Source organism: Pocillopora damicornis, chromosome 13 (genome assembly GCF_964200805.1).
Source record: "Pocillopora damicornis chromosome 13, jaPocDami1.2, whole genome shotgun sequence".
Lineage (NCBI taxonomy): Eukaryota > Metazoa > Cnidaria > Anthozoa > Scleractinia > Pocilloporidae > Pocillopora > Pocillopora damicornis.
This window is the reverse complement of record NC_142682.1, coordinates 11,868,540-11,894,370: the sequence shown is the minus strand read 5'-3', so window position 1 is coordinate 11,894,370 and position 25,831 is coordinate 11,868,540. Positions and strand designations below refer to the sequence as shown.

At 39.0% G+C, this 25,831-nt stretch overlaps 2 protein-coding genes across 2 annotated transcripts; one reads left to right on the top strand and one right to left on the bottom strand.

Annotated features, from left to right (window-relative positions):
* Window positions 1-201: 201 nt before the first annotated feature.
* Window positions 202-8,933, bottom strand: LOC113683852 (uncharacterized). The gene is made up of 3 exons (XM_027201141.2): window positions 8,676-8,933; window positions 5,208-5,975; window positions 202-4,657 (listed from the first exon to the last, which is right to left on the bottom strand). Exons 2-3 carry the CDS (start codon window positions 5,914-5,916, stop codon window positions 1,290-1,292), a joined length of 4,077 nt encoding a protein of 1,358 aa, XP_027056942.2. The 5' UTR covers window positions 5,917-5,975; window positions 8,676-8,933; the 3' UTR covers window positions 202-1,289.
* A 45-nt stretch (window positions 8,934-8,978) lies between these two features.
* On the top strand, window positions 8,979-24,169 carry LOC113683831 (pre-rRNA-processing protein TSR1 homolog). The gene is made up of 25 exons (XM_089191898.1): window positions 8,979-9,127; window positions 9,548-9,618; window positions 11,335-11,421; window positions 12,170-12,279; window positions 12,730-12,808; window positions 13,175-13,291; window positions 13,589-13,659; window positions 14,384-14,423; window positions 14,890-15,117; window positions 15,250-15,327; window positions 15,922-16,078; window positions 16,584-16,756; window positions 17,506-17,532; window positions 18,033-18,106; window positions 18,262-18,354; window positions 18,722-18,793; window positions 19,123-19,196; window positions 19,854-19,904; window positions 20,362-20,420; window positions 20,540-20,602; window positions 21,152-21,235; window positions 21,930-22,035; window positions 22,502-22,642; window positions 23,003-23,077; window positions 23,279-24,169. Exons 1-25 carry the CDS (start codon window positions 9,016-9,018, stop codon window positions 23,443-23,445), a joined length of 2,409 nt encoding a protein of 802 aa, XP_089048024.1. The 5' UTR covers window positions 8,979-9,015; the 3' UTR covers window positions 23,446-24,169.
* The last annotated feature ends 1,662 nt before the right edge of the window (window positions 24,170-25,831 follow it).

Below are 25,831 nucleotides of genomic sequence, written 5' to 3'. Positions count from 1 at the left end.
AAGATGACCATGAATACGTCATTCCTTTAGAAAGTTCGTCGCAGGCTTACGAGAGGAGCGAACCTTCGTATCTTTCTACAGGTACCGAAGCACAGATTAGATAAATTTGAGTTCTCCAACAAACAACAAAATTCAGTCAATTTCAGCAATTAGAATGGGCCATCAAATTGAATGAAAAGAAACACGAAATAGGACAGTAAATGAAGTAAGAGAATTTAATATCACCGGCAATACTAAGTAAGTAAATATAATGTAAAAATACAGTCGACTCCCGTTATTGCGGACACCCTCGGGGGGAAATTTAGTGTCCATTATAGCGAGAGTCTGCAATAGAGGGGTACGAGAGAAAAATAAATTATTTTGTATCTAAACATATGAAATAATTTGTAATTTGGTAATTTGTAATTTTTAGTCATTTTGAACTGTAACCACACAAACATAAAGTTTCTAACGTGGTCTCACGAACCGGAAAAAGATCCGACCGCAAGCAGGAAATTCTCATGTTCGCACCCAATTGAAGAATGGTTTCTTTATTTTCCTTCATCGTAATGTCGCTTTATATTCTGTCAGTCAGGATTTTTGGAGGAAAAAAGAGGGAAAACTCTAGGGAAAGAGCATGAAAGTGTCCGCATTACCTTGAAAGCGAGAGTCCGTACTAACGGGAGTTTATTTCAGCCACTTCTTTGTACATTCCGCTAGAGGGCTGGCTGTTGTCAGCAGTAGTGGGTTGTCCGTAATAACGAGGTGTCCGCAAGACGAGAGTTGACTGTAAGATGATTTAAAATACAAATACAGATACGTGAAATAATTGTCAATAATCAACACATCTTACAACGATGTGCAGGAAGAAGCTCTCGTGGACTTTTTACAAGCTACATGTAGTGTAAGGCTGTTAATCAATGCTTATATAACATTATCAGGCTCATCCTTAGACTGACCTTCCGACGAATCTTATAGGCAAAAAGAGATGAGATTTAGGCTGATCTTGAAGAATAAGACGATATGTAAGATTTATGACGACACATTGTTGGATTATAACTTTAAAAAAATCCTGCAGTCACTAGATAAGAGTTTGGTCCTTGTTTTGTCCTAAGTTGCCCTGCTTTGGCTTCATTTTGCTTGAGAATCAGGAAATTCAGAGAAACCAAGCCTAGTTTCCGCAGATATATAATATCAAAATATCTGGGCACAGCTAAAAGCATGATGTGCCATTTCTACGAGCGCAACTGCAAAAGCCTCCTTTGTATGTAGGAACGTTAACAATATGCGTTGTTAAAGTAATACCAAATTTACGTATCCTCATTAGTCGTTAAGGGGTCGAGCGTCATTCTGCTCAGTTCCTCTCTCATTGCGCCCGCCCTTAGTAGAGAATCATGCGCCAAGTGTTCTGCTCCCAATGCTTCGTACGTGCGAGCAAGCAACTCTAATGTAGTGGCAGTGGCGGGATGATCACCCAGAAGGTCGCGTCTAAACTTTTGAGCCTCCAATAGTGAGTCTAGTGCCTCGCTGTAATCGCCCATTTTATACTGAGCCTCACCAAGGCAGTGGTAGGTGAGTGCAGTTTCCCGATGTGCGCCAAGAATATTCTTTCTCAGATTTAAAGCTGACAAAAATTCTTCACGAGCCATAAACAGATCACCCATTTGGCAATAGATTGATCCTTGTAGATGGAAAGATGTCGCGGTCTCCTCGTGTCCAGGTATCAAGCCAAGTCGAATGCTCAGCGCTTGCTGGCACAATGTAAGGGCTTCTGAACAATTTTCAGATTTCAAATACGTCAAGGAGAGGTTATGGTAACTAGACGCAGTGTCTAGGTGGTCCCCAAGAAGATTTTTTCTCATCTGAAGCGCATTCTGAAATGGCTGCAGGGCAGATTTGTAATCACTCATCTTCAAATATGTAATCCCCACTCGTTCAAAACTGGCTGCTGTAAGGACATCTTCGCCTAGGTGTTTCATCCTTAATTCCAAACCCTGGCTATGTGCATCTCTAGCCCTTGGGAAATTCTCCATAATGAGATAATTTTCTCCAATTTGGTAATAAACAGAAGCGGTATCCAAATCATCGTCCAACCGTAACTTTGTCCGTACATTTAACGAGCGTTGAAGAGCATTTTCGGCCTCGGTATTCCTTCCTAACTGGAACAATACACAACCTAGTCTCATGAGACTAAAAGCCGTCTGAACATGATCCTCGGCTTTTTCTTCTCTCTTGAGCACAGCCAGGTCATAGGATTCCGCTGCTCCTTGGAAGTGCTTCAATAAAACCTGACAATGACCGAGTGAGTCTAGATTTCTCGCTAATTCTAGTTTGCTAAGCCCAACGGATACATTTTCTAAAGATTTCAAAATACTTCCGAGAAATTCACACGTGTGCTTGAGGTCATTTAAGCTGCAGGTATTAGGGCTTTGGAGTTCTTCTGAAATCTTCACTCTGATTTCCAAACAGCCAAGCAATGAATCAAAAGCTTCCCCGACCACATTGTCATCACTGCTGTGACTCCAATCAAAATCATCTCTTAAGTGTTGCACTCTAATTTCTAAGGCCTTCTTAAAACAATCAAGTGCTGCTGTCCTATTCTCCGCTTTCTCATGCGCCAAGCCAAGAAAATGGAAATTTCTAGCAGCGTCTCTACTATTTCTATTTTCTTTGTCCAGGTAGTCAGTAATAACTTGGAAACCTTGAGCCGCTTCCTTAGCAAAGTTCATGATTCGTAAAGCATCACAACAAGATTCCAAAACTTGAAAAGGAAGAGCTCCATTCTCAAATAACCTTTTCAATATCTCGTACTGTTTTAGTAAACTGGTGGTCATCAGCGTTGCTTTCCTCTGGACTTCAGGATTAGCGAAAACTTTGTACAAGCTCGGCAGCAATTTTGCTATTAATGCAAACATAGTTGCATCCTGCTCAGCGACACTAGACAACTCAGCGCTTTGGTCTATTTCTTCTACTGGGTGGCTCATCATTGAAAAAAGGTAGCGGATCGCTCGACTCGACGACACTGACTTAAGGCTCTCGACACGGCACAGGTTTTCGAAATATGCTATTCTTTCCTCATCCTCTTTCGTCGTGTAGTAAACTGCTAAAATATGGTTGGCGAGTATTTTGAGAATTTGCTCATCACACCTGCCGCTGCTTAAAAGATCAACAGCAATCTCAAGAGAAGATACACCTTCGTCGAGGTTGCCACAAAGAAGTTGGTAGACACTTCGATAGCATAACATCTTCCCTGTCCAGGGTTGCGGTGACTCGTCCCAGACTTGACTACGTGCGAAAAACCAACCCAAGTGACCAAATGCTTTCGCAGCTTTTAACGCATATTCGTCGCACAAGTTTCCCTGTTTCTTCGCCTCTCTTAATGCTGTGTCGTAAAGATCGTGAAATAAAAACTCTTCATGACATAGTAGAGAGTAAAGGAATAGCTCTCCATTGGAAATAGAGTCTATCACTTGTCGATAAAGTGCTTCGCTTCGTGTACCATGGGCTAGCGATGACATAATGCCATCCTGCTGGCTTCTAAAAGCTGCAAAGGCTTCAACAGAATTACCCGTAAGAAACTGTTCATTGGCTTCTGCGAAACAGGAGACGTAGTATTCATGTAAACGAAGTTGTGCTTCGTTGAACGCATTTCTGATTTCGTCGTCTTTTGAGCACTTTTCAGCAATGAAGGATTGAAGGAGGGGGTGAATAGAGAATGACTCTCGATGATCGTGGTAATTAATAAGAGATTTATGTTGAAGTGACTTTAGGAATCTAGTCGTAACTCGAGTGTCTCTTGCACGTAGCACGCTTGTAGCCTCTTTTATTCCAAAGAAACCTGGAAAAACGGCCAACGAAACAAATGACCTTCTTTCATCTATTGTGAGTCTTTCGTAGGATTTGTCAATTATATTCCTCAGCCGTAAATCATTTGGTAAACGTTCGTCGTCCAAGACAGCGACCACTGGGATAATTCTTAGCTCCTTACACAGCTTCGTGGCTGAAGAATTTTCTTCCTTGATGATGCCGCACATCAGCTTCATGGCAAGAGGAACCCGGCCGCAAGCCCTCACCACTCTCTTGCAGTCATCATCTTGAACATCTGGTAACAGGAGTCTTACTAATTCAGAAGAGGAAACTTCATCCATCTCTTCCACTTTTACCACGGCAATGGCAACACTATGGTGCAGATAGTCCATTGACTCACGCGTAGTGAACAGAAGGCGAACAAGATTGCACTGTTCCAGGATCTCTTGTGTTACTTGGAGCATGTCATCTCTCAGAGGCCCATTCCCTGATTCGAGTACATCGTCAGCATTATCAAAAATCACGACAAAGGGATCTCGAAACTCTCGTAGGCATTGAATCACTGTGTGGAAGGGTGAAAAGTGTGTTGCTTGTTTATTGGTGCCTGCGAAAATGCTTAGCAACTTTGAGACAATCTCCTCTCTGCTTTTCACACCACGAACAGAGATGAAGTACGTAGGAGTATTTCTCTCACGCAAGTGATGTGCTACCTCAATGGCCACTGACGTTTTCCCAAATCCTGGTGGACCCCAAATGTTGACTAGCCGACTGTCTCCTGAAACTAATGGATTTAACACGGCGTCGCATTCCAGTTCACGACCAACGAAAAGCGGTTTCTTATCTGGAAGACAGGATATGGGAGTCCCAGAACCTGATAAGAAAGACATGACGAGGAAAAGTGATAGTGAAAATGAATTCGTATGGTCCATTTGTAGGAGGCTAACTAGCAAAGTTTAATGTCTTCAAGGCAACAATGTGTACTAGTGCCTAAACAGCTACTATCCGGCCATAAAAAGTTGATATCTGATCCGATAACCTCGCCTATTGAAACATACGACACAAGCCGGACCACAACAGCGAAATCTAAGTCCCTTTCAATATATGGAGCAGCGATGGGTGTCATTTAATGTCATCAACTGGTTTGGCTTATGGCCAAAACAAATTGGCTTCACTAAACTCCATGACGAAAATCAAACTGTTCAAAAGTCTGGGAGCTGGCCTGAAGGTGTAGAGGGGAAGAAAAGGTCCAATAACTTGACTACTGCTCATCATGAACGGATGGGCAATGTGCCTAAAAGAATTTTAGAGATTGGTCTCTATAGTACCTTTTGCCACAGCGTTCAAGGCAAATTAAACAATAATTATTAACTGAGCATGGAATCCACAGATTTCTACAAGTGTCATCTCTGACTGAAGCTAACCTGTTGAGTCTCGTTCTCTTTGTAGAGTTTGTTTGATATCTTTAAGGGTATTCTCAATTTCTTCAAGCTTAGTGGAGGTATCCCGCATTTTCTTTAAATCCTCCTCCAGTTGTTCCACCTTAGAGGTAGGAAAGTCTTCCTCTGCCAGGGTGCCGATAAAGTCCAGCTGAGAAACGTCATAACTGATTGCTTCGAAGGCTTCTTTGGCTAACTGAATATAATGATCAAATGTTGTTTTATCAATAGTTCCCGTACCAGTCGAGTGGAAGAGGGTATTGCGTAGCAAGCGGAGTTGATCTAGTGCTAACGCAAATGTTTCTGCATCGTCTCCGTATGGGCTTTGAACAGATGGATGAAAGGATCCGCCAGAAATCCCACGGGGTTTTACATACTTATCACTCAAATTACGAGCGATTCCATCGCAGTATACCCTCGAAAAGCTTTTCGCAAACAGGGTGGCCTGCAGAAGAGCTGTGCAGTCCCACTTTTTAAAAGATAGATCAGTTGGAACCTTGGTCATCCCACCTTCTTTACTGAGGAACATCCCTCGAACATCGGGGGAATCGTCCCACGGTTTGCAACCTGGAGTATGGCCATGTAAAGTGTCCCACATGTTAACAAATGCGTGTCGCAAAGCATTTGGAAATTCGTCAACAATGATGGCACTGAATTTGAAAAAGTTGAGTTGCTCAGCCGTAAAGGTAGACATAGTCGCTGGGTTGAGTATCCTTTGAAGGCCCCTCAGCAAAATAGCAGCAAAGGGAAAATCTATCACAGAAAAAGGAAAGTTAAGGGTTTTTCTTAGCTTTTCAATTTGTTCCTGTGGTCATGCAAGATTCTTTTCTAGAAAATACAGAGTATGATTGCTACTGTATAGTGTCATTTACGTAAATTTATCGTAAGTTGCATTCGCAAGTAGATATAAATGAAATGAAACAGATCATGCATCATTGTCTTATAACTGCCAACTGTACCATACCAGCCGCCCGAAGGGACTTAAAAATATAGTAATACATGTTCATGATAGGAAAATTTTTTAGGAAATTCTTCAATGAAAAGGAGGATGGACGCATCCAAACTAGTTGCTGGACACTTTAATCTCTCTAATCATTCTAAGCAGCACATGGCATTCTGCGGCCTTTTCCTTACATCTAGGCAGTTCAGAAAGTCGCAAAACTCTGGAACAAAAATTTTTCTTTCAAATCGGCACCCTTAACTGCCCACGGTATCAACGAATGCTTTTCATTCAACTAATTTATTCTTGTTTTTCTTGTTACCATGTTCCCACCAATAGCGTAGCTCCATCTTCTGCATGTAAACGCACACACAACCCACAATTCCTCGATCGCTCGGAAACGTTAGCTTAGAAACCCTTTTCAGTGACGGCCAATTTACGTTATCAACTCAGTGGATAAAAGCAAATTCAGTACTTTTTTATACTCCCCCAGCAGCAGTACCACTGTTTCTTAAGAAATTTACCCATTCACTTTTAATCTCTTCTAAACCCTCTTGGCTAGTATATACCTGAGGGTTATATTTAATCTGTTCTATACCCTCTTGGGTAGTGTATATCTGAGTGTTATTTTTAACCTCTTCTTTACCCTCCCTACACGGCAGACGCGTAAGACGATTTTCATACCAGTGAATTTGTTCACAATGACCTTAAATGCAATAACGGTGTTTTAGACCAGCTTCTCCCCTGTTATAGTCGTTTTGGCAGGAGTGATGTCTTCGGAAAAGCTAAAAATGCCGTTCCAACACCTTCGCACATAAAAGGTCATTATAAGAATAGTTGCATTGCGCCGAAGCTTGTAGACCAAACAGGGAGGATTATCTAATCAACACAGTTTCTGGACTTTAAAAGTTCTGTGTAAAGAAGGGTTTGCTGGAGTTAACCTTAAATAGGCTCAGGTGTTCGATCATGGAGGCGAAATCGGCTTTACCGGTGCCGCTTTTTTGGCTATTTTTTAGTTTCTTCATTTTACGTGTTTTTAAGTGTTCCTGTTATATGTTTCTGTAACATTTGGTCAGGAATATTTGTGAACCTTGTGTTAATGATTTACTGTTGTCTTTTTTAAGACATTTACCGTCTCTACAGAGAAAATAAGCTTAGCGTACTGCCTCAAAGGTTTTTTCGAATTAGACCCGTTAAGTTTGTATAAAGCATTTCTCTGGACTCTTGTTTCTGGAAAGTGAGCGAACAAAGTAGAGTTGTATCTTGAAAATTATTAGAAATGTAATCATCAGAAGTTGCGGTTTTTTCCATTTCATTCGAGGGGAGCTTCATTAACCTTTCTGTGGCGATTATCGGATGTCCTGGAATGTTCAGTGAACACCTCATGCCACTAAGAGGCGTCGAACCTTGGCTTGAATTACTTATGCAAATTAGCTGGCTGAACATTGAATGTGCAGCCAGCTAATTTGCATAAAATTAATTCCGACGCAAAGCTCGTCATGTTTGAATAAACATTCACACTGTAACGCGATGATCTTTGTTTTCAAGCTTTTTCAAGCTAATGCTTTCGGTGAAATTTCCGCACAGCCCCGTACTTTTTAAAACAAATCTGTTTTCCCAATGGCAATGTATTGTTTTTGTAATTGTTTTCTTAATCCAAGAACTGAATGCATAATGTAGGATGGGGCTGTGCGGAAATTTTACCATGCTTTCTTCTGCCTGCAGCTGAAAGCAAAGTTCTAAGTCTTTTGCCCCGAAACGATACACCACGGTACGATACACAGTTTCTGTGACAGCAAGTCTTTTTTTTTTCCCTTTTTAATGAGCGTAATTAAGAATGTGCGTTAGAGAATTCCACGAAGTTTATAATTTTGAAAAAGGTCAGGATTGTTCTTCATGTGTGAAAGTGTTACAGCCTCTGTTGCATCTAGTCGCCAGTATCTACATAAGCTCTGTTATGTGTGAAACATGGAAAAAAATCTCTGCGCACACTCAAATGAACGGACAAAAAAGGGCTTAGCCACTATAATGTGTCTTTTAAAAACATGCTTGTGGATAAATGACCATAAGCAACTTAAGTATTGTCTACAGTTTAAAACCTGAAACATCGTAAATTGCGTGACTTGCACTGAAATCGACTACCATTTACAACGCGTCTTTGGGGTCAAAATTACGATGCAAACTTTATTTCTCTTTTAATCACAAGACTTGCTTTTTTATTTACGATGTGATTCGAAACCAGTCCTCTTTTTCAAATGTTTTGAAAAGGCATCTGTTGCCGAGTCAAATTAATCCTTTACTGCCCACGGGCCCATGCCATAACATAAGCCATCACCTCAGGTATTATGTTTCCCATACGATCGAAATTATCTACGATTGCGATCGCGATATTGATTATGCTTCGATTTGATGACCACATAACGAGCTAGAGAAACATAAGATTTTTTGTACACATGATAGATTGCTTTGAAGCGGGGACCGGGGTGTGAACATCTTAAAGGGAACACTCCTACCTCACTTGGTTCGTCTTGAGTTCGTAACATTAAAAAGATGTTCTGAGAATCCCATCCGATAAACAGTTTCGCAGACCAAAAGCGTTACTTTGTAATTGATTGCTCGTACTAAATATGCTCGTTGAACGTGAAGCCTTTCTCTTTATACGACGGATGGTACACGCAGGAAACAGGATGATGATTTTTTCAAGGAGAAGATGTGGATCGAGACCATATTTGCATAGGTCTGATACCTGCCAATCTTTTCTCAGTCGTGATGACCCAATCCCTTCTAAGAACACTTGTGAGCATTCAATCCTAGTCAGCGGTTTCTCATGCAGCACGTGTTGAAACAAACAAAATGGCTCTTGAAGAAGGTATACGACATAAATCAGGCCCACTAAAACAGCAAAATAAAACACACAAACACGGACGGCACAGGAGCAAGAGTGAGGTTGATAAGACTAACAAAGGTTGTATGTCAGTTTTCTCAATAATGTTCCGTGAAAACTGTTTTTCAGTGCTTGTAGAGCCTCAGAAATGCTTTCTTTTTCTGTTAAAATTAATTTGTGGCCACAATTATTAAGTTGAACAACGATAGCATTTTCTGCATTCGTATTGTTCTTTAAATTCGGTCTTCGTCGATAAGACTCGCTTAAAGATCGTTTCTTCGTATTATATCGATGAAGTTACGATGTAGCATTCTAACATTGTACATGCCTGCAAAGCATACTCTAAGATTATGTAGATTATTATAATTAAGATTGTTAGTAAGACCGTATGATAGCGTTATTTGTTCTGCATATACGTGCAATAAGCCCGTGGGTATGAAGCTTACGTAGACACCTTTTCAACTTACGTCAACGTCTCTAACATACTGTGTCCTTGTTCAGGCCGTGTTGGAATCAAAGTGATTTCAAAGAAAGTTCGCCAAGCTGTTGGGAAAACCAATCGTAGACACCAGGTTGGTGTTATTTGTGTTTAAGTGAACTGTGCAATATATTTCATTAGCAAATTGTTGCTATGATGAATTGCTCCTTACTTCAAGCCTATCGCTTCCACAAGTGACCAAAACAGAATTTCTCCTTACAATATCTCTACAATATCAAGCAGACAAGTGATGTGATTAAAGTAACATGAATAAGGCGATCAGTTGATCGCTTACCAAATTCTCTAAATTATCCAAATTCTCCAAACAGAAGAACTGTATGATAGACAGAAAGGAGAACAACTTGGGAGTGAAAGAGTTGAAGGATGTATCAGGCAACTGGTTGAGTTGTATGGATTTTATTTAGTGGCTCTCCATTGAATGAATTCCCTTGTTGTGCTGTTTATCTTGCTCCAGAGTAAATATCTCAGGCAACTGGTTGAGTTGTATGGATTTTATTTAGTGGCTCTCCATCAAATGAATTCCCTTGTTGTGCTGTTTATCTTGCCCCAGAGTAAATATCTCAGGCAACTGGTTGAGTTGTATGGATTTTATTTAGTGGCTCTCCATCAAATGAATTCCCTCGTTGTGCTGTTTATCTTGCCCCAGAGTAAATATCTCAGGCAACTGGTTGAGTTGTATGGATTTTATTTAGTGGCTCTCCATTGAATGAATTCCCTTGTTGTGCTGTTTATCTTGCCCCAGAGTAAATATCTCAGGCAACTGGTTGAGTTGTATGGATTTTATTTAGTGGCTCTCCATTGAATGAATTCCCTTGTTGTGCTGTTTATCTTGCTCCAGAGTAAATATCTCAGGCAACTGGTTGAGTTGTATGGATTTTATTTAGTGGCTCTCCATCAAATGAATTCCCTTGTTGTGCTGTTTATCTTGCCCCAGAGTAAATATCTCAGGCAACTGGTTGAGTTGTATGGATTTTATTTAGTGGCTCTCCATCAAATGAATTCCCTTGTTGTGCTGTTTATCTTGCCCCAGAGTAAATATCTCAGGCAACTGGTTGAGTTGTATGGATTTTATTTAGTGGCTCTCCATTGAATGAATTCCCTTGTTGTGCTGTTTATCTTGCCCCAGAGTAAATATCTCAGGCAACTGGTTGAGTTGTATGGATTTTATTTAGTGGCTCTCCATCAAATGAATTCCCTTGTTGTGCTGTTTATCTTGCCCCAGAGTAAATATCTCAGGCAACTGGTTGAGTTGTATGGATTTTATTTAGTGGCTCTCCATCAAATGAATTCCCTTGTTGTGCTGTTTATCTTGCCCCAGAGTAAATATCTCAGCTGCCCCTTTTCTTGCACATAAAGTCAACTGGTCTGGTTATTACCAATTAACCCTTTAACTCCCAAGATGTCATTAGTGATTCTCCTTATTGTTTGCCATACAGTTCTTGGATGGTAATTTTGAGAATTTGGTATTTTGATCAATTAATAATTCCCCAATTGATATTTTTTTTTTTTATTCTCATGACTTGTCTACTGGATATTGTATTGATATTGTAGGGAGAAATTCTCTCTTGGTCACTGATGGGAGTTAAAGTGTTCAGAGATTTCTGTCCTTAATATTTATTTGGACTATTTATTTTCAATCTTATGACTTGTATTAAATGGACCACCAGCAGCTATGTTCTGCCTTTTAGTCTCCATAAAGAGGACTGTGCTCCAGCAAAGCTGGAGTGACACACGGACATGTCACTTCCCTTTTTTTTATTGAACAAGTTTTTTGTTTTGTTTTAAACAGGCTAAACAGATAAGAGATAAAAGAAGAGAGGAAGTATTGGAAAAAAAGAGAAAAACAGGGAAGCAAGGAAGCCCTCCTCATCTTATTGTGAGTGTCGTTTATTTATTTTTTCTAGACACAACTCAATCCAGTATTTTAAAGTAGGAGAGAAATGTCAGGAAAGTTGCAGTTTGATTCTGCTCAATTTTTGTTTGTTATCATACCTACTATATAACTTCTGTTGAAGAATAGAAAAATTTAGAAAAAGCTTGGTTGGAAAAATTTTTACGTAAGGCAAAATTTAAACCATCATGATGAAAATTGTAATATAAAATATTACCATTTGTTTAATGTGTATTACATGCTTGTATCTCCACATGATTAAGTTCATTTTAATGTTTCTAAGCACTATATATGACCTTATATGTTGGCAAATGTGCATGTACATGTAAGGACATAAATTCAAATTCTGCTTGAAAGAAAAATTTCAAATAAACTGACAGCAGGCAAATTATTGCAGCAGAATTATGAGATTCATACTCTTATGTAGTAGTCTCATAAAAAGAAATAATACATATATTTGTCTGGTTATTTTGGTTTTAGTAAGAGTGTGCATGTAGCACACTGAGAGAAATTCAAAGTTGGCCAAGTATCATTGTGGGTCTTAATTAAAATTACACACATGATTAGCTCCTAATGCAATCACACAAAGTTTATAGCTATAGCTGTTTGTAAGGTATTTGATTTCATGTTTTAAAGATGAAAGCGTTTTTGATAACACAAAACTCCAAACATTTTGCAGACTGTTGTCAAGAGACCTGTAAATAGTAACTTTACACTTTTAAATTTCTGTCAGGCAATTGTTCCTCTGTCATCCAATTGCGATGTTGACCAAGCTCTTAAATTGCTCACTGAGTGTGACAGCGATGGCTCTCTCTGTTCCACAAGAAACACTACCACCCTAGTGTGAGTGACTGAGCAACCATGTACAGTAACTCTTGATAACTACAATTTTTAGAGTCATACACTTAGAAATAAATTATTTCACCAGATTGCAATCTAGAATTAGAATAATTTCATAATGGTCATCCATGTTATTCCTCAGTGATTGTCCATTTCTCTTCATGTTACTGATACAAAATAGTATAGCTATAAAAGTTGAATTTGATGCTTCATTCAGAAGTAATGTCACAAAAATTTAATTAGTTCATATTATTGCCAAGTGTTCAGCTTGAGCTAAAGTTTGTTACTCAGCTTTTAGCCTTAATTTGATACAAATGTTGGCATGTAGTATATGTATGTATTATTTTCTTGACCACATTAATTTTTTTTTTTGTGGGAACACTGCCCCCAGGCTTGGGACTTCAGACCTCAATTATTAATAATGCACATTCAATTCCTCTTTCACTCATTCAGTTCACAGCAGCTGAAGCAGCGATTTTCTTTTCTTCCATTGAAGTATGGGGACCTGTTTGCAGTTTTGGATGCAGCAAAGGTTTGTTACATAATTTTTTTTTAATTAAAATAATGATAGGCCCCTGGAGTAATTTTCTAAACACCATTTACAGAATGCTGTTGATTGATATGGTGTCACTTGAACCCTGAGGTGAATGGTGTGGTGATACACTATTACATGTAGCAAATAAAGTTCTCATAGTTGAACTGATTGATAATTGCAACCAGACATAAATTATTTTCAACACATTTTCTGAGAATTTGCCATATGGATGATGCAGGAATCTGTATATTCTGAGACATTAAATGTTGCCATGCCTATAGTTGATATTTCATGGTTTTATAGTTAGGTGTTCATTTTAAGATGATTGACAAACTGACAAAAACTTATGTTTTTCAACTTAAGGTTTCAGATTCTCTTCTGTTTCTTCTGAATGCCACTCATCCACTGGATTCCTTTGGTGACAAATGTTTATCCTGTATATTTGCACAAGGCTTACCAACATCATTCCTTGGGGTTCAGGTAGGTACATTTACTTTGTGTGTGTTAATTTTTTTTTTTTTTTTTTTTTTTTTTGACTTGTGGGTGTCTTCACAGTATGTAGGAAAATGTTTTAAGTCACTGTTCCTTGGACTGTTTGCACATTACAGTGGAGGGATAGTTTGCATGAGGAAAGTCCTGGAGAGAAGTGTTGTTAATGACTGTGCGTGTAAATGAAAGTTTGACAAGGTCAAAGGACATCATTATCACTCTACATGTACTCAGATTTTTGAAACATCACTCACTGTCACCAATGTGAATGTGTACAATTTATTCCAGGGTCTGGAGGAAGTGCCATCAAAGAAACGAAATGATGTAAAGAAACACATACAAAAGATAGTAGAAAAGAGGTACATGTCTGTCAGTACTATGCTATTTTTGATTAAAACCTTGTTGATCTCATTTTGATAGTGGTCATATACATGTAACATACAGGTCTAAAACCATACACTTAAAATATCATTTGGGGTTGCCATAATTGGTTTTACTACTATTGGGATGTAGCTTATACTAAGTAAATCAAAGCTGATGAGTTGTATTGAACATGTTTTAGTTTTGGTACTAATATATAGATTTAGGCAAGCCTAAAAGCGGAGCTCGCATTTTTTTTCCCTGCACTTCTCTTCAACAAAACTAAAGCCCCTACTATTGATAACTTCTCCATGTCCGTGTAGAGGACTGATTATAAGATAGTGCCCATGGTACAGTTGGCTGCACATGTTAAAAGTAGCACCTTGTGCGGTCAGTCATATGGTCATATGGTTGTACATCCAAATTTTTTTGGCTTGATGGGTTACTACTATTAATTATTTTTGTTTAATTATGGGGCTACGCTCTGTGAGCTCTACCATAATTGTACTGTGAATGTGACAAATCTACATTTTTAGGGTCAATTGTACTTGTATGCACTACTTGGTATTACTTTAGTTAACACTTAAGTGTTCAGTCAGTGATGTACTGTATGTAAAGTTTGAAATATTTGCCTTTGCCTCTGAAATTTGTATGCAAGGTTTGAAATCTCCGCCTGAGGTCATTAAATGAGCTGGCATGCACACTTTTTATTTCTTTTTTCAGATTTCCCAGGGATAAAATTCACAACCTTGAATCCTCACAGGTGAGAAGTCACAGACAAAACACTACTGTACATGTACATTGCACATCAAAAACTTTTATTTAGGGAGCAGTTTACACATAAGGGCTGCTCATCACCTGACTACTTTTTCCATAGTACCTGATAGATTGAGGTAAAGTAATACTCAAATGTTGGATTTCTGTTGTCATGTATATTTCCCTTTTTTATTCTTTGGTTTTTTTATTCAGTGGTTTCTTTCTTAACCCTTAAACTCTCAAGATCTGATTGTTAATTCTCCCCTATGGCTGCTACACATTTCCTTCTAAATTAGTTTGCAGAATTTGGTGTTAGATCAAGAAAAACAACTCCTATGTGATAAGTTTCAGTATTCTCATTACCCATTTGCTGGATAGTGTATGGATGTTATAGGGAGAAGTTACTTCTCAATCACCTCTGAGAGTTAAAAGGTTAACACGTATTTTACTTTTGCGAGATCATTTTCTCCTAGGATGCTCTTGTAGCACTGAGATTGATATCCAATCAGCATCAAAGAGTCGTCCATTTCCGTGATATACGTCCCCACCTTTTAGCTGAAAGTACAACATTTGAACCCAACAGTGAGGTGACCGATGTCCCCAGGGGCACCCTGAAGGTGTGTGGTTTTGTCAGAGGGAAGAACTTTTCAGTGAACAGGCTGGTTCATCTGCCGGGATATGGAGATTTTCAAATGTCACAAGTAGGTATTCTAGCAGGATACTTGCAACAATGCTTGAATATAATTAATATTTCTAAAGGCCTCGTAGAAATAGATCATTTGTATCGCGCTTATCAACAAATTTATTTTACACTTGTTGTCTTCGTTTCATAGATTGATGCTCCCGCAGACCCATTTCCGTGGCAGAAAAGAAAAAAGTCTTCAGGTTTTAGAGGGGAATCAATGGCTGTGGTAAATTGTTGTCTTTTTTTTCTTCCGGCTTATTACTTTGTTTGTATGTTATTTTGGTTGTGCATGAATTTTTGTTCAATTCATTTCGCGCACGTAGCTGCGTTTCCTTCAAATTAATATTTTGAAATATCGAACGTTTTAAATCTATTCTTTAAAACGTGATAGCATTAATACTATGGAGGACGTAACACAAAACTCATTCTATGTAACCGTGGAGGTGCATTCTTTCTTCTGTCCCAAACTCTCTTTCATATATTATAACACATACTCTGTACACTCTATCGGTCACTATCCTCTGTCATCCCTTTTTACTCTTTATTATCCCACGCTATCGTGAGATTCCTTAAACAAAGTAACAAAGTAAGATCTGAATAAAGTGCAGTGATGGACAACAAAATGCTAAAAATGCCATATGCTATTTGAGATTCCTCAAACAAAGTAACAAGATGAGGTTTGAATAAAGAGCAATGATGGGCCACAAAATGCCATTTTCGCTCAAGAAAAGTAAAGAAGTGCATTGTCGTGATATCATAGTTGTAGCATAATCCTTTGGAAGTTTAACTTTTTTTATTGTATTACCGCACATCATTGCAGGATACTGAGGAAGGAACAACTTCCATGGATGAAGACATCAAGCTTATAGCTCGAGCTGACATAGCCTTTCAGGAATCACTTCAGTCGGAAGTCGAGCCTGACCCGATGGAAGGAGAACAAACATGGCCAACTGATGAAGAGCTGAGGGAAGCGGAAGGTCTGGTGTGACAATGATTATGTTTTATACAATAAAGAGAGATCGTCCTTTTTTATGAATAATGCAGTAGACTGACCATAAGCGATTGCCCTCGACCAAAGTGAAATCAACTGAAATTAAAAGCCTAGACGTTTAAACCCTCTTTTGGAGATAGAATGAAGAACGAGCCTCTTAAAGATTTTGCAAGCAACGAAGCCTATGGAAACGCTGTTTATTTTCTGCACTTTTTTTTGCGCCTCTTGGGAACTTATAGCCATTACAGCTACAGTGTAAGGTATTACAAAAGGATCACCGGGATATGACGGCACATTCCTCACGGGCGATTCCGGGAAAGCCTGTAGCGTGCGAGAACCAGACCTTCGGCGCCGTTTCCTCAAAATTTACAAACTATTTCAAGCACAAAGCATTGAAATTTACATTGTAATGCTTCGTATGCTTGAGCATTTGCTTTTTAATTTGTGTTTTGACTCGCAACTATCGCTGCATTGCGTTTGATTTTTGGCAGAGGCCCGCCAAGAAAAGAAAGTGGTGAAGAGGGTGCCCAAAGGAACCTCTGACTACCAGGCCGCATGGATCACAAATAGTGATGATGAAGAAGGCCCGGATGATGACGACAACGATGAAGATGACGACGAGTTTGAGGAGGAAATGGAGGGCAGTGATAGTGATGATTCCATGGTAATATGCGCTAAAATCCTTTTTTGGCGGCAGTCATCTATGCTTCCAAATCTTGCTCCTGTTTAACCCTTTTCATTCAATATGGGCCTACCGTTTTCCATACATTTCCCATGGGCCTTTGTAAGTGCAGCTGCGGTATAAATTGGTTCCCTTGAACCAAACAACTTGTAGCGATTCTTGGCTTGGAACGTGTTAGGCTAGGCGCGGAAATAACTGGGGGCGTGCGGTTCTGTCTTCAAGTCATTGTATATTCATAAACTGTTTGGTACATTTGCAATATTTTCTGGTGATTATTATTGACGACGTAGTCCCCCTGAACCCTTTTGGAACTTATAATGTGTGGCCATTTTTCCGGTATAGTTGTGTAATCTTTACAGAACAGCAAAACAGGAGCGTCCACATTAACAACAGCAATATATCAACGGCTATAACGACAACAAAATTTACTCAAGCAATAGACCTTTTCCTCTGCGTACAGAGCGTTACCTCAACACGAGGGGGTTGGGAGAATTCGAGAAAGTTATGGAAACCTGAGGCGCGATAGAGTCCTTTATTGGTTTTGTAAAAGAGCTCCAGGAAACAGTGAAAGCGTGACGGCACAACCATGTTTACATCCTCTCATCCAAACACACGTAACGACTGATGAGAGCGCGCGTTCTATCTTTAGTATTTATGAAATCTTTTAGTACGCTATGTAACTTGCACGTGAAGGTTCTGATCGCAGTGTTGTCTATTTCATATCTTTGCAGCGCAATGAAGACGAAGAGTACGAAACAGTAAGTAAAACAAGCAATCATACTATTTTTCCTTTTTCCTACTCTTTAATGAACGATAAGTTTTGGATTTTTGGGTAATAGTCATTTTAAAAAATAGAAATGAAAATTTTTCCAAGAGTTTTATGTACAGCTGTACGTAGTTAACATGCTAATCTACGATAGTATCCGGTTGATCCCTACTCAGGGTCATTTTGTAGCGTTTTTGGTCATGAGACATGGTTATCAGACAGTACTTTACGTAACCAGGCTTGTTTATTGGGTACCGTCGATCTCTCCAAGAAACCAGACATACAACTGAGGGGGAGGGGGAGGGTTGGAGCTGTTTATGTTTGCTAGCACCGGACTTCTGGCCCACAAAGAAGACGTACCGGCACTTCCATACTCCCCTCACTCATTTAAAGCAAATAAGCTACAGCAGCTAAGCTATTCAGTCTTGAAAAATAATGTTCGTTTCTCTATTTTTGAAAATTTACACATAATTCCCTGTTTCCTAATTTTAGGTAAGCGTCGCTGCTACGGAGACAGAGGACAGTAAATACGATGAAGACATTGATGTAGATGAAGAAAGAGGCCAGTAAGTGCTAAAAAAACTAATGAAATAAATAACACATTCAAGAGCTGCGGTTGGCTCTACAGTATTATTCATGAAGGTGTTTAGTACATCGCTGTATACTAACAAGTCTTTGTAAGATGACCCAATATTTGATACAAATAAAAATTTGTTTCCAGATTAGAGAAAATGCGAGCGGAAAGGGAAAATGAAATGTTTCCTGATGAAATGGACACACCAATGGATCAACCGGCACGCGTTCGATTTCAGAGGTAGTGTGTAATTAAAAAACGTGTTAGACGAGCTGTTCTTAATACATCTTTCCTAAATTCTGATGCGTTGTCGCAAAAAAAGTGTCCTGATCCTTGTCGGAAACTTGTAACTGAACAAATAGTTAAGAACACGTTTCAAAAGCAAACATCAGAGAACTTGAGCAAGAACTTACTCGAATGTTCAATTCTTGTCAATTAGCCAAGGAGTCCAAGAGTGGAATAATTTGACTTAACCGCAGAGATCCCCACATTGATGAAGTATATATTTGCCGAACAGACGTAACGTGCTCTACAGCTGTACTTTGCCAGTGCTTATATAGTGTGCTGAATAATTGATTGGATCGTTCTTTCTCTTGCTCATTTACAGATACCGCGGTCTAAAAAGTTTCCGTACTTCGCCTTGGGATCCAAAGGAAAATCTTCCATCGGATTATGCAAGGTACGTTGCGAGCCTGCACCACCTGGCAATTTAGGTGCGATTTTCGGAGTGGGACTTCGTAGTATTTTTAAGAATGTCAGGTTTTGATTTCACTCGTTCGCCACTTTTCGGATGGGTATGAAGTGTACGTGCAGAACAGTTTGATCTTGGTCCTCTTTCTCTCCTTGAAGCTCTAGATGTTTTTCAGCGGTATAAAGGAGGCCCTGGCCTTGTCATTTGGTGCTGTGACGTCTGCGTCTGTGCTAAGTTTAGGCGATTTTAATGAACGTCAACACGTAGTTGATTGTGATTGCACTTAACTCGTTATTTTGCATAAATTATGTTCACAGAATTTTTCAGTTTGAGAACTTCAAACGAACAAAGAAACGAGTCATGGAAGAAGATGAGGTGGATGGCGCACAGCATGAGGGGACGCAAATCGTCTGCACTGTAAGTACATATCAAGCTCCGCAAGAAGAGGGAAATAGTTGAACACGTGCTCTTGCATCCGATCTCACAATTTACGAAAACTTCATTATTCTTGTGAAAAATGATAGCCGTCTTACTGAAACTTGATGACAAGTGTAAGCCGGCAAAGAAAACAGTGCAAAAGCAACTATCTGTCACATCGATGTCAGCAGCAACAGGATTATGACACCTTACAGCGTTCAAAAAGTCCCATACATTTTCTTAGACTAAAAGTCTAAGAAAATGTAGGGGACTCTCCGTGATACTTACAGTACAGACGATTTGCGTCCCCTCATGATACCTTGGTTACAGTTGAACCCATCATGCGGTAGCCCGTATAACTCATTAAAAAACCAGAGTTATAGTCGTTGCCCCCTAAGAATGCGACTCGTCCTGTATTATCATTACATTAAATCAACTAGAAAGGTGCTGAAAACACACAGTTGTATTAACTAGTGCACGTAATTTTGATAAAACTCCCAATTCTGCTCTATATTTTGCCACTGAAATGTGTGATGTGACTATGTATGCTGTGTGTATTGTTCTAACGCGCCATCTTTTTTTGCTGGCAAGTCTTCCCGCATATTTATGTACATATCTTTATTATTTTAGCCTGGATGGTACGTGACTGTTCACATTTCTAATGTCCCGCGGGCGTTTATGGGTAAGATTAATTTGAAGTCAGTTTGTTGTTGATTTTTCAGCGATCGTTTTGTAAATTAAAAAAATAAGAATTAATTTGTTTAGCGTTTAGCTTTTTACTACTTTGTTAAGTGAAGTTTTTGTTTATTTTGATTTTAACTGAGGCGTGGGGATCAGGGTCTGTTACCTGGAACTTTAAACCCAATGATTTCGATCACTGAGTTAAGTGTTCTTTACGTCAGTTAAAGATTTTTTCCCATTCATTTTGACGATACATCTCCACCCAGTTTCAGCGTAAGTGAAGTGCTTCAGAAAGTGACGATATATTTGTCCTTCAATTTCTTCTTGGCTTATTCTTCTACTTCCGGCTGCTTTAAAGAAGCCGTTCGCATTACCTTCCAAGAAGAGATTAGGGTATGTTTGAGACACAACAAACAGGATTGTTGACTTTGCTCGCTATATGCATCTCCTTTCTCCAGATTCACTTGACCCCAGTTCTCCTTTGGTGATATTTGGACTTCTTCCACACGAGCAAAAAGTAAGAATCGACTTTTCTGAAAACTCAGACAAGCCAATGTTGCTTGAGTTTTTGTATCGGTTTGAATTCTCCTCAAATACTTCTTGTTAACTGATTTTTTGCATGTTTTCTCCTGTTAGATGTCCGTGGTCCATTTTGTGCTCAAGAGACATCCAACATTCAGCGAGCCAGTGAGATCCAAGGTTTGTTTTAGCATGTGGCTTTGTAGCTCAGTTAGTATTAACACCCAATTAGTATCTGAGAGGCCTGGGTTTGAATCCCGTCGAAGCCTGAACTTTTTCACGCTTCTTTTTTTTAAGTGCTGAAATTGCAGCTCACCTGCAACTACCATTGCATTACGTGAACTGTCTTCAATAAGCCCCTGGAAAAAAATCCAGTGTAACCCAAATTTTTCAATTTGATTGCTTGCAATCTGTGTCAACTTTCACGTTAGTAAATATCTCCGTTCCTCAACTCTAATGTATTTCCCCTTTTTTTTTGGATGTTTTCCCTTCAAATGGAAATGATGACAAGTGTTTTTCCCTTTACTTAATCGTTACCATAGCTCCAATGGCACTATGCTCTCTTCCTGCACGGTGCTTACATAAACGTCCGCCTTCCACCTTCAGTCCACTTTGTACGTGTGCAATGCAGGCTGGTCTTTTCTTGGAGTTGTCTTTTTCTTTTGCTCTAGAACAATGATGTAGACTCTTATGTGGTATATTTTTATGTAAACGACTTATCACCTCTAGGAAAGATTGATCTTTCATTGTGGCTTCCGAAGATTTACGGCGTGCCCCGTTTTTTCCCAGCATACATCGGGAGATAAACACAAGGTATGACTACGCTGATTAACTTTTTGGTATGCTGTTGTTAATTTAAGTATATTTGGTGTCAAAGAGCTAATCAAACGATAAGAATGATACCTTCCCTTACCATTTGACGCCCAAGAGTGACTCGCATCTACATAGAATTTCTCCTTACAAAATCAATCCCTAAGTCAAACATAAGGGTCACAAGAATAAATGAAATGATCACGAACTAAAAAAATCGCTGGATTGTCGAACAAATTCCCTCATCAGCGCCTTAGGAAATATAATAGAGAACAGTATGGAGAATATAAATGCTGATGTTAGGGTGAAAAGTGTCAAACTGATTTGATTTCGCGTGTGCTGCTTCGTTGCGATTCGTGAACGGAGAACCTGCTTCTTGCAGGAGAAGTATTTGGGGTTCCTGCTCTCATGTTGCCGAAAAATAGAAGGGAAAAGGAAAGAAATCGTGCCTTAATAACGGATTTGGAATAAACTGGCTTTCATTCAGTCAGTCAGTCAGTCAGTCAGTCAGTCAGTCGGTTTGGAGGACAGACAGGCAGTCAAGTAGTTAGTAATAGGTTATTAAGGTACTCGGTTCACGATGAGGGCTTCGATCAAAGCAATCACAATTCTTACTACCTTACTGCGGTGTCGTTACAGGAGTAAATTTTCTCTCGCAGCCGGGCTGACTGAGTCTCTCTAATATGTTTTCTTTTAGCTTGAACGTTTTATGCCTCAAGAAGGAGCATTTGTGGCGACTTTGTACGCACCAATTATGTTTCCTCCAGCACCAGTCCTCGTGTTTACACAGGATAATCACACAAGTAAGGCTCAAGTTCACAAAGTTATATATTAACTATTTAATTTATATTTCCAGTAGAAAATACAGTGTTCTACACCATGAGTGAGTGGTGACGAAAGATCCTCAAGTAAAGATGGAGAAAATTTCATGTTTAATAGTTATCTTGATGCAAGCTATTATTTCCGCTATCGTTGCCTACACCGTGCGTGAGTCCTCTTGTTGGAAAGATTATACAGAAAAGTCGTAGTCTTGATGTAGAAATTTTTTCATGTTCGTCTTCCTCACAGCACAATTCAGTCTTCTCTATCCTTTGTCATCCTTGCGTTCCTATTTGGTTTGTTTATTTCTCTTCATCTGATAAACCCATTATTTGAAAGTTGTTAAGATAAATCTCCACGTTGGTTAAAAGATGTCAATCACTTTGTTCTTTGTTCGCGTGCGGATGTACCTCGTGTTATTTTTCTTAATAAAGACCGATGTTTCTTTAGGTTGTCATACCTTGGTTGGTACAGGATCATTGTACAAAGTCGATCCGGACAGAATTGTTGCTAAAAAGATTGTGCTTAGTGGACATCCTTTTAAGATCAACAAACGATCAGTAGTCCTTCGTTATATGTTCTTTAATAGAGGTGAGTGCTGCTGTCATTGAACGTGAAGTCTGCTACTTTGCGACTTCCATGGAAATGAATTTTTTGGCAATCTGAATGTAATCTTAGTTTTGCATGAGGACAAATACCGTCTCAGTCTGAGTGTAGAGTTATTCTTAAGTTGCCTTTTTAACGCATCAGTTATATTCTTTTATTTTTTTTCTCTTTTAGTCGTGCGAGGAAAATTGTGCGCTTTTTTTTTTCCTTCACGACGCTAAGATTTTATATCACCAATGAATAATTTGTCTTTCGCCCATTTTGTTTACGCCTGTTTTTATTTTTTCGTCGCGGACCGAATTTAGAAATAGCGCGATGTTATTTGCCATTCTGTGTTTATTTCAGAGGATATTCATTGGTTCAAGCCCGTGGAACTTTTCACCAAATATGGGAGAAGAGGTCATATCCGGGAACCTTTAGGTGTGTCTTGGATGTTGCAGTTTACAACAGTGGTGCACTACATTTAACTGTTTATGTTATTTTGTCGAATCAGATGCTATGTTGTTTTATTCCTATGCGCAATTTTTACTCTTCCTTTAATCTCAATTGATAAGTGCTACCACACCCCTTCCTGGTTTTAAATCATTATTCCAGCGAATTAACATTTCCGTTTTTCTGCAGGGACACATGGTCACATGAAGTGCGTGTTCGACGGAATGATCAAAGCCCAAGACACTGTCTGTATGAACTTGTATAAACGGATTTTCCCAAAGTGGACATATGAGCCCGCAATATTACCACCGCCTGTGGAAACACCAAAGGACATTGAGGACGCAATGGAAACTTAAAATATTGAAAACTGACTAGTTTTTGGTGATTGAAGTTTTCCTATCGAATGACTACTACAAGGAAATAATGTGCCAATATTCTCTGCCCTGTTTTGATCATTAGACGCGATGTCCTATCAAAACTGAAGCGCGTTTCTGTAATTTCTTCCTTTTAATTTGTGCTTCAGTGCTCTACGAGATCGCCAATCAAGTTCAATACTTTTTAATGCTCTCCTTGGATTACAGCTTTCTAGATGAGCCGCGTTGTTCACAGATAAATGAAGTGAATCATATTCGGACCGGTAGGTGATTACAAATGATGGAATTATCTTTACAGGTGAGCAACAGTTACGCAAAGCAAAAGAAAGAGACCAAAATGAAAGAAAAAAACATTTTAAGCTTACTGGACTTGTACATCTTGTTATGTCATGTAGCAATCGCGAGCTTGATTAGTTCTTTGTATCCATAAATCTTCAAAGTTGTGCAGAATACCTGATGGAGTTGATGTCAGAGCGGACTGAGATTTTAAACGTTGTTCGTATAAAATCAATTTATCGGGTAGGAGTATTTTTTTGAAATACGTCAATGTTTTACGAATTTCATAATTTGATATTTTAACATTCAAGTGTTAATCCAGATCCTTTTAACCTGAATTAGATGTGCTGTTGTGAAATGGTGGTAAAATTGAAGGTGGTGATGATCGTAATAACCAATGTCTGGGGTTGATTAAAAACTATAAAAACTATAAGCCCTCAACAACTAGTTTATGAGTCGAGCTCGAGTTGTGAGTAACAGGTTTCACAATTAGTAGGTAAGTGTTTGGAACAATAGTCCTTACTCAAATATTGTGCTGGTATGGAAACCACTTCCTTTTGACTATTCCTCTCTTATACCAGGGATTACGTCTGTAAACTTCGTTGAATTTCAATTCAATGCTACCTTTACGTGTGAATAGAGAGTGTGTGTAGGTTAGGGGGGGGGGAGGGTTGGGGTATTTCTCTCTCTGACAACTTAAAATTGCTTCATAAATTTTCGTCGAAATGATCTGAAGACAGGGAGGAACTTTATATATGAGTGCTGTAGTTACCGACGTACAATATCATCATTGCAAATCAATATTTATTTTTCATAATACTTCTTGAAGGTATTAATATCCATAACGTAAATTATATGTACAATTAAAAAAAAAAAAAGCGTCCTAATTCAACGCCCCCTCCTTCTCTCCTGGAGAGGGCTTAAATCTCATTCAGTCTCCACTATGCTACACGGGGTATCACTTTGGTGTAGCCAGTGCAAAGGGTTATTGTGTTGGCGAGGTCCTCAGGTAGCTAAAGGATGTTGGTGAAGAATTTGAAGTGAATTAATAGGATTGACGGATTTTAATGACAACTTCGCAAAGCTGAAGCTGGGGAAGTGCACACATGAATACCACGCACATATACAGTGGAATCCCGATAACTCGAACCTTCAAGGGAAATTGAAAAAGGTTCGAGTTATCGGGGTTGAAATTAAAGAAAAACGTTCACTGGTTTTTTTTTTTCTTCCTTATTTGTACAGTATATATCTTAATCAAATTTAATTATAGAGAAGTCGAGTGAAAATGGCACAGTCAATTACTTCAGAAATCACAACGTAGCGTAAGTAAATTTTTAGGCCTATAGTACACTGTTTGTTTTGATTGGTCACGTATTAACAGATGTGGTTCGAGCTATCGCGTAGGGTTAAAATATGTCGAAAATGATCCGAAGGGAAACGAAAATTGCTTCGAGTTAGCGGGAGGTTCGAGTTATCGAGGGTAAAATTGCAGTAAATGTATATCGGAAATCACGCGGATTTTAGTTAGAGTTAGCGCGAGGTTCGAGAGAGCGAGTGTTCGAGTCATCGGGATTCCGCTGTACCTTTGTCTCTGTTTACTTGAAACAATCCCCTCGCTCTGCCCCTCCTCTTCCTCCTTCCCCCTACTAATCCTTAGTCTTACTTACAAACTGTTTTTGATATGATACTTCTTACTGGAATAATGTACGCGTGTTTTCGTAAAGTACCAGCTTTTTCTTTCGAATTTTTTTTATGATTCAACAGTGGTCAATGGTTTAGCCTAAACTGGGCCAAAATCGATCACATTCATCCCCAGGACTACCCTCACTCGAATGATCATACAACATGATCTCATGTTACCTTCGGGTTCAAACAATCAACAATAAAAATGATAAGAGAAGTATTAGATAATTAGACTCAAAATTGTTCTGGTGGAGGACAAGGAATCTTCGTAAACCTTTTCAGTTTTAAAATCTACATCCTGTATTGACTTTATCTCTGATTTCCGGAAGTTTTGGTCAATATCGTCACTGGAAAGTTTCCAAAATGTCGGATTGCTGACTTCCACCTTATACTTTTATATCAGCTGCAC